The sequence below is a fragment of the Salvia hispanica genome, chromosome 6 (genome assembly GCF_023119035.1).
Source record: "Salvia hispanica cultivar TCC Black 2014 chromosome 6, UniMelb_Shisp_WGS_1.0, whole genome shotgun sequence".
NCBI classification, from domain to species: Eukaryota; Viridiplantae; Streptophyta; class Magnoliopsida; order Lamiales; family Lamiaceae; genus Salvia; species Salvia hispanica.
This window is the reverse complement of record NC_062970.1, coordinates 42,603,485-42,619,655: the sequence shown is the minus strand read 5'-3', so window position 1 is coordinate 42,619,655 and position 16,171 is coordinate 42,603,485. Positions and strand designations below refer to the sequence as shown.

Genomic DNA, 16,171 nt, shown 5'->3' with positions numbered 1-16,171 from the left:
TACGTTTGAGCATGCTCGAGAGATTTATATCGTCCCACCCACTGGTGAAGACACCATCATCTTATCGAAAACCAATTATCACATTAGTAGTCATGCCTTGATCATCAACCATTCGTACACATATTTCCTTTCTCAAGAGATTATTGTTTAAGTTCGTTCTTCTAGCAGCTTGTGACAGGCAGTTCGTTGTTGCAGATGATCTAACGTCTCGTTTATTGGTTATGTCGACGCTTTTAGTTGGTGTAAAAATTTCCGCGCGTGATTCGAAAGCACAATTCTAACATTTCCTTGAGTCTATTAACAATAATTCGAAAATTGATCAAACAGTCTTACTTGGATAGAAATTGATTTCAACTCGAAAAAACACCATCAAAATGTCTTTCATCGGAAGGCTCCAAACTTAATCAAGGAAACAAGGATAATATTTCTAGCTCGACACTTCCAAATCTCATCATTGACAATTGGTTTGAAACAAAGCGAGGACTAAGTTCCATTGAACTTAACTCGTCCATTCTGAGAATTTAAATGGGTTTAGAGGGATCAAGTAAAACCCATAAAGCTTGAGAATTTACTTCAGACGAGAGTTCGAAAGAACATGAGGTAGGTCATGAAAACAGGATGAAACTACCATAAATCTCAAATTCCATAGCAGACTGCCCGATCAAAATTTGCAAAAATTCCGGACAGCAATGAATGATATCGTTCAAACATGTCAAAGCCTAAAACAATCAGTCGCGACAGAATTTAGAAACATAGACAAATGTCATGAAGTAGCACTATCAATGGTTCAATGACATCATGGTATTGAAAAATGAAATCACATCAATGGATTCACGGGTTTGTTGAGGGCAACCCAAAGTGATTGGAACTTTTCAGAAAATTAACACGATCAAACCCGTTTAACGAAAAAGAGAACATCGTAGCCTCAACTTGGTGTTGGCGAAAGAAAAATCATTGAGCTACAAAGAATTTCACTTCTGCAAGAGCGAACTGGCGAAATGAAGAGGTGAACAAAATTTCAAGTAGAATATTCCATCATTTGAATAAATCAGGTCTGGAGATGTGATCATACTAAAGGTCATAACTGCAAACAACTTTAGGATCAAAGTTCAATGACGGAGGCTCGTAAAATCAAATATCGTCCTTATGAATGACAAATTAAAGGAGACCACTCAATCCAGATGTCCAAAGTTACAAGAGCAAACACCAAATTTTCAAGCCAGGTGAGTCATGACTCGTTATAGGAAAAGAAATAATGGATATCACTTGCAAATTGTGAATCAACCAAGGCGTTTAAATAGACAATGGCTCACGGTCATTCAAAACGTCCCGAAAAGAACTTAGGATCCAAGTAAGTACTGTTGATTTAAAAAAAATCGGCCATTCAAGCTACGAAGGTCGCACTCTCTCGCACATTTTTCGCGAGCATGAACATGGTAGCATCGTTCTATGAAACCATGGATTCCAAATTGAGATTCATCGTATCATCGAAATTAATAACTATTTTTGATGGTCGCATCTTCAAAGTCTTCTTCTTGCCATGCCACATGGTCATTTTTGATTGCCATTATACACGCGATCTTAATGTGTCATAAACGTCGTCGTATTTGTGTCGCATTGCCACTTTGGCAGGGTATGCGAGACTGCATAGTTTTATTAGCTCTTAGGTATGATCTCACCCTTGTAAGGATACACCAAGTTCAACATATATATATTTTCGTTGGTTTTGTCACTCGGGAAAGTGATATTGCAGTTGTCATCTTGCAACTGAGTTCTAGCACGTTCAGTCTGGCCTACTTCTTAGGCACTCTATAATTTCAAGCATAGCTTGAAGTCTCACACTTCAACGTATATTCGATCATTACCTAACTCAAGCTCCATATGGCTTCTACGTTCGCAACAGAGTTCACAAATTTCACATTTCACTCTCGTAGTGATTCTATACGATACCTTGTACTTCATTGGTCATAGGTTATCACCACATGAAACTTCATTCATATATTGCACAATCAAACATGTTTGTCATATAACCCATTTGGTGTTTCATAACAAGCGTCGTAAATCGATATATGTGAATAGCAACACTTAGTCAATCAATCATTCATGGAATCGCATTTCATAAATCATGTAGTTCATGCGCATGTACATCACAATCACAGCTCACAACCACACGCGTATCATGCTTTTCCTTTCACAGTTTCATAGTCATGAAATTTCAATCACATAGGCATAAAGTTTTGTCGTTCATGGAAGCAACGTGTATTTCCTTCAAGTTAATTCTTTAGTTTCGCAGAAGTGATAACAAATCTCAACATCAACCAATACAAGTTCACAATCATACTTCAATATCCATCACATTCAACGCCTTCATGCCTCATTGTTAAAAACAATTTGTATATTCTCATAATGTCTCCCAATTCGTATCTTCACAACATTTTCCAAAAGCCATAGTATTTACTTCACATTTCCCATAGGTGTTGTTTCACATACAATCAAGAAATCACAGTCATATAGGATTTCATTCATCCAAGCACAAAGAAGTCTAACACGTATTTGCCGATTTTCTTTATCGAGTAAAATACAAGTTCACTTGCACAACATCATTCATCATTCTTGGCATAATCGCACTTAGCAATTTCATATCCATGCATATACATCATTTCACACTCCCAAGCAATATCTTTTTTTCAAAGACGTCATATTAACTTCGATTACCATTGAAATATTTTCATTTTCACCAGAGTAATATTCCCATCGTAATTTCCAACATCTCACAATTCAAATCAATACTCATAGATGTCGTTCATCACGAAAATCACAAATCATATAGAATCTCATTTATTCGATTCGTAGCGATCTTAGTCGCAAATCACTTGCATAACAGCATTCATCTTTTATTTTGCATAATCATAATCCGCAAATTTCAATTGCATGCATAATCATCATTTTATACTCCATCACAAATTTCCAAATATCACAACAACTCCCATTCGCTTCAACTTCCAATATTTCATAATTCAAATCAATATTCAAGAGATACTTGTTACCTCATTCATCGTGGTTGAGCGGAGACGAGTTGCGGTGTTGAGCCTTCGACGATTATCCATTAATCAATTTACACAAATCTAAGATTTTTAATTCAACAAGACTCTTGGGTCCATCTAGGGTATAATAAATGCGGCGAGCGTTAACTAGGCAGACTTAATTGCATCAAAGATCATAGGCTAGGGTTCCATTTAAAAAGGGATTTAACCAAAGCATTTAATGAACAATTAAATAGGAGAAGAATAATGCCTTAGCAAAGAAATCCAACAAAAGGTTATCGCAATAAATGCTCATCAGAGTTTCCAAAATAATTCCAACTGTTTCATATCCAAAATATTCCCACGAAATAAAAGTATTCATCCCAACCAAAAGATAACAATTTTTTCATAAAATAGCGGAAGCGACCAAGAAAGAAGTGAAGCTATGTATGGAGACACAACGACACTTAGAGTTCCAACAGATCATCTTATTATTTCCTACTCAACACCGCCGCCCGCTCGCCACCGCTCAACCTGCACATAGGGAAAACACATGCAGGGCTGAGTACTATAAACATACTCAGTGGACTCATGCCGAAAACAGTTTTTATCACAATTATAGTTATCATCATCATGCCATTTTCAAGTGTCCATCGGGTTTTTAACTTTAGAAAGACCCGAGGCACCAAAATATCTTCTTTCTCAAATATCACGGTCGCGCAACCATTTTTCTCATCGACGTTTACCATATCCTCATTCTACATGACAAGGACTGCGGCCGCAATCCAGGTCACTAGACCGGCCGACCCGTACGCCAGCACTCGGTCTAACATTGGTGTACACTAACCCAAGTAGAGTTTGCGGCTCTACGAGGATCCGAATTCGATTAAATCAATAGTGGCATAGCCACGAGGGATAGGCACGACAAAACAAATCAAGGCATGATAACACATATCTCATTCTCATCAATATCAGTTTAGGACAATGTCCTTATTTTAAAAGAAAGCCCACCTCGTCGGCTTAGCTTGATAGTATTCTCTTCTCCTCGTTTATCACGCTGAGAGCGCGAAGTATCACCTTTAAATTAGGCGTATCACAAATCAGTTTCAATCATTGATCTCAAATCATGCATGTCTCCCATATTTCCCTTTTCCCATCGATTACTTTCAAAATCATCAATCAAAATCAAAGTATGTTTGGCATATCATTTTTATTCAATGAACAATTCCAAATTCACCATTAACTCGTGTCACGCATGAGTGTTCCACACACACCACACACGTATACGATCACCACACATGTGCACGCCGACCGAGGCGTGCACACACACACACGGTCTCGCACACACACACTTGCACACATATATCCCAAAATTCATCAATTTAATTCCCCTTCACTCATCTAAATGCATGTGGACTCAAGAATACCGATTAATCGGTAGAAGAAGAGGAGATCAATAATTAAAGTACCTTTTCCAAAAGAACGAACGGTAGAAACAAGGAATTAGTCTTGATTCTTCAATAATCTCTTGAATTTCACTTGAATTCTTCTCAATTGATGAAGAAATCTTGAAGAAAACTTGAAGAAAACTTGGAGAGAGTGGGGGAGAGAATTTCGAAAATTATGGGGGAGTGGGCGCCGGTTTTGTGATCTCTAGGGTTAGGGTTTCTCTCCTATTTATAGAGTCACAAATAATAATATCCCATAATTAAATAAATCAAGATTTGGAAGATATGGAGAGATATGTTGGTTGAAATTGGCGTGAAGTAGGGGAGAGATATAGGGAATTCGAAATTCTTGGCTATATTATTAGCCTATGATTTATTTCAAATATTTCACGGAGTAGAATAATATATCACGGAGTAAGAATAAATAATTAAATCTCCCCAATTATAGCCAAAAGTGGCGTGTATTTTCCTCTTCCAACAAGGAATAAATTCAAATCCTAATTTAATTAGGATATGGCAATATCTTCTTAGATATGACAAGATATGGTGGGATATTTTAGCATATTTATATTTATTCATGGAATAGAATAAATAAGAGATCAAATAAATAAATAATTCCCTCTTCTCCAATATATGAGATTTTCGAAATCTCATGGGAAAAATTAAAGGTGGAGTTCGAAAATTTCATGTAAGAATTTATAGAGTATTTGGACTTTGGATTTAATTTGGATAATTATCCCAAACAAATAATTAAATCCAAGAAAAAATAGGATTTCTTCTCCAATAAACATGATGGCCGAAAATTCCACATTTTTCAATAATGCTCCTATTTAATTCTCACTCATCCCTTAGGAAAATAATTCACCCACAATTATATTTCTCCGCATCAAAAATTCATACCCAATCAATCATCTCCTTATTTCCTCTTCTTTTCTCATCGCATTGACCTTTCAACGGCCACGTCATATTTTCCCATCTTTGACTATTCAATAGCCACGTCAACATTTCAACAAGTTGACTATTCAACTCAATCTCAATTCTCAAACACAATTAGGTCACAAAGACACTATGCAATTAATTACTCATCAAATAATCCACATATCATAGCATTTAAGGCATTTAATGCAAAAATTTTATAACCCGAAAATTAGGGTTTGAAAAAGTGGGGCTGTTAGAGTTTGTATACTAGAAATCACCTTTCGAGTGATTGAATACTGTTAAAACTCTCATTTTATTTTCCAAATGAATAAACAGATTATTTTTGTCATAATGTTGTTATATTTTACATTTAATGGATGTTAATTGCATATTTAAATGTATAAGTAATTTAACAAAGTCTAAGTCTTTGTTTTAGTAGACCGGTTGTGGGCGTCGTCCACTTTAAGGTAACACGGTCAGTTCTAAACAAAGAAAAAGAATAATTTCACAACCTAGATAGGCTTAGACTACCTATCGTGAAAGGTTGCAATGTCGATCCGATTATTTCTAAGCCTTACCGAAATAAGATGACGTTGGTGTGGTATAGCACCGAATGGATCTAACAGCGAGACAGTCTTTATGCTATCTACTTGAAAGACGAGGTCTCGTAAATTATTTCTCAATCAATGTACGTTAGCATTGAGCATACGGTATTGATTATGCACTACTTTGACTTACCAAATGGTGCGGGTTTTTCGCAACCCAATAAGCCTGGTATATCGGGTAGTGGTGATTAATATCTAGCGGTGCTAGGATTGCTATTATGTTGAATCGTGCGCGAGGTGAGTCTCGTTTGATAACATCCTCAAGAGAAGCTTGAAATAAGGTTTTATTATTCGGAACCTAGCTAGTTGGAGTTTAATTACTCTATGAATAATAAATAAGATTTTCTTGCCGAGTCCTCTCTTGGAATAAATAAGATATTAGTTAATTAAGTCCATAGCAGGCAATAATTAATTAATGGATGTTTCTATCTTAAGCGCGAGAAATAAATATAATTTATTGGAAACCCAAAGTACTTGTAATTTCGGATTTGGATGGGGAGTGCAGTATTACTTCTGTAGTAGGCTGCTCGTAATATTCCAATTTTAAGCTAATATTAAATTGGGTTTAATTTAATTAGTAAAAAGCTAATTGGAGGAGCCCATATCCAAAGCCTTCCATAGATCCCTGTCTGGGCCCAATATGTGACTTATTATAAATAGGAGAATAAAGGAGACAAAAAATACACTTAATTTTTTCTCAAAATTTTCGGCCCCTCTCTATTCCTAGTAGAGGTCGAATTTTTCTCCTCCGTGGGAAAGGATGTCTGTCTTCTCTATTTAAGTCTTAGTGCGCTGGTGAGATCAGCCCACCCCGATATCGGTTCACAGTCCGGGAACCAGTCAGAAGATCCGTGGTTTTGTACTTGAAGATCTTCACGTGGAGAAGGCGCTAGCCATCTTCGATTCTTTGGAGAATCATCAAGGTATAATGGCTAAACCTTAGAATAGCATGTTTTAGGTTTCTATTAATTTAAAGCATGTTATTATTTGAGTTATCAACATGATACGTGAGATAATTACGCGAATAGAATTTGTCTAAATAATCCGCTAAATAGACCTGATTATTATGTAATTGATTTCTGCATGCGCTTCCGCTGCTAGTTCCTTCAGAGTTGGGGTTGAAACGTGTGAAGTCCTTTTATGTATGGAGTGAAAAAATGGATAAAATAAGGAAGCTGTCAAAAACATCTGACTGGGTGAGTTGTGATTGTCAAAACACCCGACCGGATGTTTTGTCTAGAATCCGCAATTCGCTTGAAAACGCCCGGACGGACGTTTCTTCGGATGGGAAACGCCCGACCGAGCGATGTCTCTGTCTCTTTATGTGCATTTCCAGCCAGAACGCCCGGGCGTGTATTTCTTCGCCAAGAAAACGCCAGGGCGAGCAAAACTTCTCTATTGTCCCGTTCAATTCCGTTTAAGCTCATTTTAGACCTGTTTTTGCATCAAAGCTTCAACACACTTGTTAGCTCTAAAAATAGCAAATACGTGGATGAAACTGTGCCTCAAATAACTCAACAACTTGTGTTAATCACCCACCTAAACATCCTAAGCTATGAGTTTGTTAGACACCAACTTAATTTTAATCAATATTTAATAATTTTAATCATATATTGATTGTATAACATGATTTATTTCTGAATTAAATATACATCTAATGTAGGACTAATATAATTTTCATTTATTTATTTGAAAACAATCATAATTAACTAGAAAATTTAAACAAAAATACTCTTATATAAATGCTTCAAACGGGTGAGTTGTAGTTGAAAATAATGGATAGCGAGTCACAGACGTATTATAGTACGGAGTATAACGTTTTGATAAAAAGTTTACAAATAAACCCTTTGTCCAGAGACTACTGGAGATATTTTTAAAGTCCAAGGATTATGGGCGAGATAAATCTATAGTCCAGGGACTATTTTTGTAGTTCACTCTATTTTGTAAACTGGACTATTTAAAAGTTAAATAAAATATTTTAATATTTTTTTAATAATAAAATAATAGTATATCAATATTCAAATATCCTCTATTGATTGTGAGATTAATTTTTACAAGTATTAATATCTCAAAAATATTTTAAAATTATTTAATTATAAAAAGTTGAAGAAGAATTTTTTCTTGCTTATCACAAAATTAAGTGATAATGTTGAAGGTCAAATTACATTTAAAATTCGTCAAAAATTAATACTATAGTAAAGATATCTATAAAAGATTATATGTTAAGTGCATTTGTCTTTTCAAGAAAAGGAAAAGACACATCTAACTCGAGTTGTCGGTAAAAAAAATGGTCCTCAAAATTTAGATTTTAATCATTTTTTATTTTTTGAAACATTTCAGCACATATTTTATTACTCCTATTTAAAACTACTTATTACTCTCTCCGTCCCCTGATAATTGTTCACTTTGGTTTTGACACAGATTTCAAAAAATAGAGGGAATATCTTTGTATTCACGAACTTTGTCAAAGTACCATTTTAGGTGCGTGAACTTTGAAAATATCATTTGAGATCCGTGAATTATGAGGTAATATCAATCGAAGTACTTTTTACTATTTCCAAATTTTTTGGGACTAAAATACCCTCAACGCCTTGAAGGATATATATTTTTGTACTCCTACTAAACTTAGTACATACTCAAATCATTATAGATATTTTTTTTTATAAATTTTCTAAATATAGTTTGACATTTAATAGTATTACTTAATTGTGACATGCCCTAAATATTCCTTCTTCAATTATAATTTAAGAATTTTAAAATATTTTTGTGATATAAATACTATGTAAAAATTTTATGTCATATTTTGATTTAACTAATCTAAGGTCGTACTATTTTGTAAACTACACTATCAAAATATGACATTAATTTACTAGTAATCATGTCTTAAAAATATTTTATAATTCTTTAACTATAAAAAAAAATGAAGATTGCATGTCATAAAATTAGAAAATTCGTAAAAAATACTATATAGTAAAGATACCTAAAAAAAATTGAGTATGTGTTAAGTTTACAAAAATATATAACCTTCAAGACATTGAGGGTATTTTGGTCCAAAAAAATTGGAAATAGTAAAAAAGTACTTCGATTGATATTAACTCGTAGTTGACAGAACTCAAACGATATTTTTAAAATTTACGGACCTAAAATGATAGGTTGACAAAGTTCGTAAACCATAAAAAAATGTTCCCTCTAAAAAATAAAATGAAAAGTGGATTGAAAAAATTAGCGTAATAGATGTCTCAATTGTATATATTACTAGTTTTATAATAAAATGTAAGTGGAATTCGGGACGAAGGGACAATGTGGCTAGTGGGTATAAATATTAGTTATAAATACTCCATCTGTCCCATTGAAGATGACTCACTTTCTATTTTAGGTTGTAGCACTCAAGATGACCTATTACCTCAAATGGAACACCTTTTATCTCTATTGTATTCCCTTTCTCTTACTTTACTCTTTTTTACTAACACAAAACCCGTGCCGCCCATGGAAGTGGTCATCTTCCTTGGGACGGAGGGAGTACTCTGCAGGTGCAGCGCCTAACAAGTGTTAGAGCATCCGCATCGCTGTCTCGATGCGGGCTCGGACTCGTCTCGGCGAGACGAGCCTCCATTGAGACAGCGATGCGGCACTCCCGTTGCGTCCCGTGGCCCTCCGCCTCGATGAAGCTGGCGAGCCAGCTCGCCACGCGCCAGCGCCAGGTGGCGAGCTCTGGCGCGTGGCGCGACGCCCACTTGCCGGCCCGCGAGTGGGCGTCGTCATGCTAACGCAATAAATAATTTTTTTTTAAAAATTGATTTTTCAAAAAAAAATCAAAAAATAAAATTTTTAAACGGTAATATTACCGTTTGAAACGTCGGCCGTAAGGGAACAAGACGGCGAAGGCAGCTAGAGCTCGCGCAGGGAGGGGCCAAGCCGAATCAAACCAAGCGGGCTCCCAAGGCTGGCCGCCGACCTCCCTAATGTCCATGTACTTCACCGCCACGATAGCTGACACTTCTCGCATGGCGCCTGACCAATATCAAGCCCATCTTGCCGGCATTGCGTATCTGGCAAGACAACTTGGTATTCCGCCTCAAATGGGTGTACCGCCACCGCCTTCGGAGATGATTCACCGGCGGAGTAATTTTTATAATTTAATTGTGCAATTTTTAGTTTCTAGTATTTTATATTATGCCTTTTTAATTTTTTTAAGATTTTAATTATGTGTTTTTTTATTTTTTTAAAATTTTAAATCGTAAAAAATTCTTTTATTTAATGCAGTTTGTTTTTATTAATTGAATTTGTTGGAAATAAAAAAAAATGAAATTGAATGAATAGTTAAGGGATGAGATGGTTAAGAAATGGAGGGTCGCAGGTGCTGTCTCTTAGTTAAGAGATGGGTGGAGCCCATGAATAGTGAAGTGATGAGCCGTAATTGAGACATAGATATGGATGACCTTAGTCCGTAAACCTCGCCATGGCTCCGGCCCCACACCTTTTCACAGTCGGCAACGATCTTGTGCACCCGGGGTCCAGTAGTGCGCAGCTGGTCGTAGTCGCGATCATGGCTCCGTGAACATTGCAAAAAATTGTAAGAGCATCCGCAGCGGTGCTCGTCCGTCGCCTTGTCCGTCCGTGCCGCTGGACAGAGCTCGTCCGTCCGTGCCAGCGGCACGGCGCTGCTCTTAGCTAAGAGCACGTCCGTGCCGCTGAGCAGCCATACGTGGCGTGTTTTTATTGGCCAACGGCACAAATTCGATTTTTAATTTTTTTTTAAATTCATAATTAATTCAAAATAATACCAAAAAATAAAAAAAAATATTTTTGGATTCCCAAAAAATAGAGCCGTTTATAGACGTTTTTTTTGGATTTTTGTGATTTTTTTTTTATCCCAAAATCATCTATAAATACACACATTCATCATCCACTTTTCACATCAAATTATCTCTCATTCATACTTTTTCATACTAAATCATCTACATCTTCCTCTCTCACCCAAATTCTCTCTAAAAAATTCAAAAATGGATTTCACCAATCTCATTGCGGAAGCGGAGCGCGAAGAACAAGAATATTATGAAATATCGTGCCGCCTATGAGGCCTATGTCGCCGCCAATACCCCCGCCCCTCCTCCTCAACCAACTAGAGCAAAACGTCGCTACATCCCTCGTGATCGAGAGGGAGCCCATGAAAGGCTCGTTGCCGACTATTTTTCCGACCAGCCGCGGTATCCAGAAGATTACTTTCGGCGCCGTTTTCGCATGTCAAAACGATTGTTTATGCGTATTGTCAACACATTGTCCACCCGCGTTGAATATTTTCAAGAAGGTGCAGACGCAACCGGTCGGCAAAGTCTCACGGCGTTGCAAAAGTGTACTTGTGCCATCCGACAACTTGCTACTGGGCAAACGGCTGACCTCTTCGACGAGTATTTACATGTCGGTGAGTCAACTGGAATCCTATGCCTCAAGAATTTTTGCGACGGCGTTCGTTCTGCTTTCGGCGAGGAATTCCTTCGGGCACCCACCACCGACGATTGTCAACGGTTGCTTCGTCTTCACGAAACAGTCCACGGTTTTCCCGGTATGCTAGGCAGCATTGACTGCATGCATTGGAAGTGGAAGAATTGTCCGACTGCTTGGAGGGGGCAACACTTAAGCGGGCACAAAGGTGGCGGCCCAACGCTTATCCTTGAAGCGGTCGCCGACTACCGCCTATGAACTTGGCACGCATATTTCGGTGTTGCCGGATCCAACAATGACTTGAACGTGTTATATTCTTCACCACTCTTCGATGATGTTTTGAATGGTGTAGCACCGGCGATCGACTTCACCGTCAACGGAAATGCATACCACATGGGTTACTATCTCGCCGATGGTATCTACCCAAGGTGGTCGACTTTTGTGAAGTCGTTCAGCAATCCACAAGAGCAAAGACGGATTCTTTTTGCGCAGCGTCAAGAGTCTGCTCGGAAAGACGTCGAAAGAGCTTTTGGTGTCCTTCAAGGCCGATTCAACATTGTGAAGTCCCCTTCTCGGCTTTGGTACGTTAAGAATATCGCCGACATCATGTACACGTGTATTATCTTGCACAACATGATTATAGCTGACGAAGGACCGATGGCGGCTAACTTTTACGATGAGGATGAAGCCGGAAGCTCAACCGCGAGGTCTCCCCCACGCCGAGGTGTGCATACGACGGTGAACGAGAGGATGGAAAGAAGACACACAATGCGCGATACAAGAGCCCACACTGAGCTACAAAAAGATCTAATCAATCACATTTGGGCGAAATTCGGCAACGAGTAGTGTAATTTTTAATTTTTAGGATTTTAATTGTGTAATTTTTAATTTTTAGGATTTTAATTATGTAATTTTTAATTTTTAGAATTTTAATTATGTAATTTTTAATTTTTAGGATTTTAATTATGTACTCCCTCCGTCCCAAGGTATTAGACCAACTTTCCTTTTTGGGATGTCCCAACAAATTAGACTCATTTCCTTTTTTAGCAAAAAGCATCTATCTTATTTTATTCTCCACCTACTTTTTTCTCTCTTCTCTTCCCTACTTTTTCCCTCTCTCATACTTTACTCTCTCCACTTTAACTATTTAAATATCAATTCCTTAAATCATGTGCCCAAAAGAAGTGAGTCTAATACTCCGGGACGGAGGGAGTAATTTTTAATTATTTTGTAATTTGTAATAGTATTTCGGATATTTTTAATGCATTTTAATATTGTGGAAATGTTTTTATTTAAATTGAATAATAGAATGGTGAGACCCTTGAGCTTGTCCTTAGCTAAGGACAAGCAGTAAAAATGGGTCCGGGCCCTCGACTTCCGTGCTCTTAGCTAAGAGCACGGATGAGGATGCTCTAATACTACTACTCCCTCCGTCCCGGCTAAGATGACACATTGCTTAGTCGGCACGGGGTTTTAGGAGTTATTGGTTAAAGTGTTTAATTGAAGAGAGAGAAGGTGAGTGTAAGTATTAAAGTAGAGAGATAAAAAAAGATGTATATTTTAATAGGAGTGAGAAAAGTGGTTGAGTGTATTGATTGGAGAGAGAAAGTTACCAAAAAAGGAAATGTGTCATCTTAGTTGGGACAAACTAAAAAGAAAAACGTGTCATCTTAAGCGGGACGGAGGGAGGGAGTATAATTGATTATTACAAGTATAAAGAATGGAAAGTATGAGTAGATAGTATAGCTAGGCGATAGCATAGCTTTAGTAGTATTTTTCAATCCGTAGAGACTGTTAATATTGCATTCGTAAAGCAATCAAATGAATGTACGAATAAAATGCTTTTGTATTTTAAATTAAATTTATTATAACTTCATCCCTTTCATAATAGATACTCCTATCATATTTGGATGTTGTGTGTGTTAATTGAAGACATAAAACATATTTTTATATATTGATATGAGAAATTTAAAAATAAAAATAAAAATAAATGTGACATTTTTTAAACAATGCAATAAATACAATCCAAAAAAAGGACAAACCACATAAACAGTGTGATCAGAGCAATGCATCACAACTTATCTTGCATTCAAATGCAAGTATCTAATTTGAGGATGAATATAGAACAACATTTTGAACAATACTCATTGATGAGGAGAATGTCAAACAAAGGAACAAATCTGGTAAACTTACTAGCAAGTTTATTATACTACTCCTACTTAGCTAGTACAACACAAGAAAGAAAGAATCTATTTATCTATTGATGCTATTCTAAGTTTCCTTTAGTATAGTACCTTAGTTGGAGTAAGAACCTACTCAAAAGGTTCCATTCATAACATGAGAGCTACACATAAATTTTCCTTCCGTATAGTATTGGATAATAACACGAGTAACGACAAAACAATACTTAAAAATCAAGAGCACATCACCCATAACGAATAACGATAAACCAACCTTAAAAAAGACAGATTTCTATTAAATTCTTAAATAAATATTGATATGAGATAAAAAAACACTCAAACGAGATTTTATAAAAAAGATTAAATTAATTCGCAACTTTTGAAACAAAAACCATTATTATGAAACAACTGAGACATAGTAGTAATACACAAATTAAACAGATGATGTCACCGTGGCCTGCGGCCCCACATAGTAGCGCACCACTGCGTATAGAACTAAAGTGGCTGCACTCAAAACCGCGAGTAGCCAATAATAGCGGTCCAAATGACTCCGGTTCAAGGTGAAGTGGAACCAGCTGGTTAGCTTCCCCACAACAAAAACCAAGAGCACACCACACATGAACCCCAGCCCAGACACCCCCTTGCTAAAGATCTCCATGCACCCTCTCTCCTGCCCAGATACCCCCTTGCTAAAAATCTCACCGAACCGTCTCTTCAACTCCTTCAGATCATCGCTTGTGCCTTCTTCATCAAACCCCTCCACACTATTCTCTAACAACGTCTCCGAGCCTTCGAGCAACACGAACTGGAACAACAACCAATACACGCTCATTGGGACATCTTCCTCCGGTTTATCCAGCAACCAGTTGCTCTTAACAACCCCGAGTCTCTGTCTCTCCATCCCTGCAGCCACTATACAACATATGACCCCCAACATCTTAGCCTTTACAACCCAATGTCCTTTGTAACTTGCCAGCCATGCCACCAACTTGCCTAACCAAGTCTGAGCCAGCAGCAGCACCTGCGTAGGCACCTCCCACGATCCTAGGTGCCGGTCCAGGTGCTTTGCCTGCTCCACAAAGTACGTGTTGCCGGTTGAGGTAATGATCCCACACACGAAGAAGGTCAACCACATTGGTATCATGGGGCAGGAGAATATTCTTTCCATGTTTTCTATCCGGCCCTCATTTGGCCCATTGAATTCGAATTGGAAACAACATAAACCGGTGAGAAAGGATATGCCAGCAATAGTAGTGCAGACCGCTGGGATTCCAAACCGGTAGGTCCATGGCTTTATGTGAGGGAGCGCGATGGCTCCTGCTAAGCCTACAATGGCCACCGTACCCCCACCTGACACCCTCAGCCAACCTATGGCCACACCACCAGATTTTTCTGGTTGTTCTTTGAGAAATGATTCCACTGAAACGTTGTTGCCAGCTACTCCGACAGCTATCAACGCCATCCCCGTGTAGAGGAGAGCCTTTTGTGTGTTGCCTATGCATTCCTGCTTGTATTGATTGCACGTGCCCGTTGATTTGGCAAGAACCGGGGGAGCTGACATGAACACTAACCATATTCCCTATACAAGTTACAAACCCATCCTACATCAGATGAATAAGAGAAGTTGGAAACAGTTTATAAGTGCTATCCAACTCCAATTAATTTGAGGCTTTTTGGGAGTGACTGAGTTTCTGACCAGAGTGTAGGAAGAGCTGGAGAGCACGAGCATGCGGAAGTTTCCAAGAAAGGTGCAGACGGCATAGAGGAAGAGAGGTTGGAGAAGCAAAGAGATCCCATTCCAGACGTTGAGGATTCCAGCAGCGTGGGTGTAACTTAGCCCCCAAACTTGAGTGAGATAGTCTTGCATCTCAAACATGGCGTAGAGCACCAATATGTCAGCCCACTGCAATGCTGCAAACAATATGGAGTATTCAATTTGGATCCAACGTAAAAAAGTTAGTTTTACTAATAATTTACCAGATATTCTGACGGCGCTCTTCATACTTAAAAGCCTCTGCACCAATGATTACTGATTAGGATTATCAATCAAGAAACACATATTCTATATTTGATGAACCATAAGCCCTTGTGGTGGTTTATTTAAAAAAAATACTATAAAAATTATATGAAATGCTTAAATGGTTCCATCAGCTGACTAAAAGGCTGAGTTTCCAGATAAGGTTGACTGGTGGAGTAATTTTTTAATCACAAATAATGCATAACAAACCAAAACAAAATCTTGCATTTTCAATTTCTCTACAAACAAGATAGTAGTATAAAAAAAGTTCAGTTCTTTACCTAAAATTCTCACTGAACTTTCTAATATTTTTGACACAGTCACTCTCCTGTGTATTCTGCAAAGCCAAATCAGCTATTGGTTCAGAATCAAGAAAGAGGATAAGAAGAGTGTTATAATCAAGAAACACATATTCCATATTTAAATAAAAGAGTAATCAAACCCTTTTTAAGTGAATGCTTAATGTCTCAAGCTCTCTCCTTCTCCCTGCCAAACACACACAGAGAGAGGTAGAGAGAGGAGCAAAATGCTATTCTCT

General features: G+C 37.6%; 1 protein-coding gene across 3 annotated transcripts; it reads right to left on the bottom strand.

Moving 5' to 3' along the window:
* Positions 1-13,891: 13,891 nt before the first annotated feature.
* LOC125193260 (protein NRT1/ PTR FAMILY 5.5-like) lies at positions 13,892-16,171 on the bottom strand. Of its 3 annotated transcripts, XM_048091031.1 has the most exons (5): positions 16,076-16,171; positions 15,915-15,970; positions 15,594-15,630; positions 15,313-15,527; positions 13,892-15,195 (listed from the first exon to the last, which is right to left on the bottom strand). In XM_048091031.1, exons 3-5 carry the CDS (start codon positions 15,616-15,618, stop codon positions 14,050-14,052), a joined length of 1,386 nt encoding a protein of 461 aa, XP_047946988.1. In that variant the 5' UTR covers positions 15,619-15,630; positions 15,915-15,970; positions 16,076-16,171; the 3' UTR covers positions 13,892-14,049. The 3 variants fall into 3 exon arrangements, with proteins under 3 accessions (XP_047946988.1, XP_047946987.1, XP_047946989.1); XM_048091030.1 differs by having other exon boundaries at positions 15,313-15,630; XM_048091032.1 differs by having other exon boundaries at positions 13,892-15,217; positions 15,313-15,630; positions 15,915-16,151.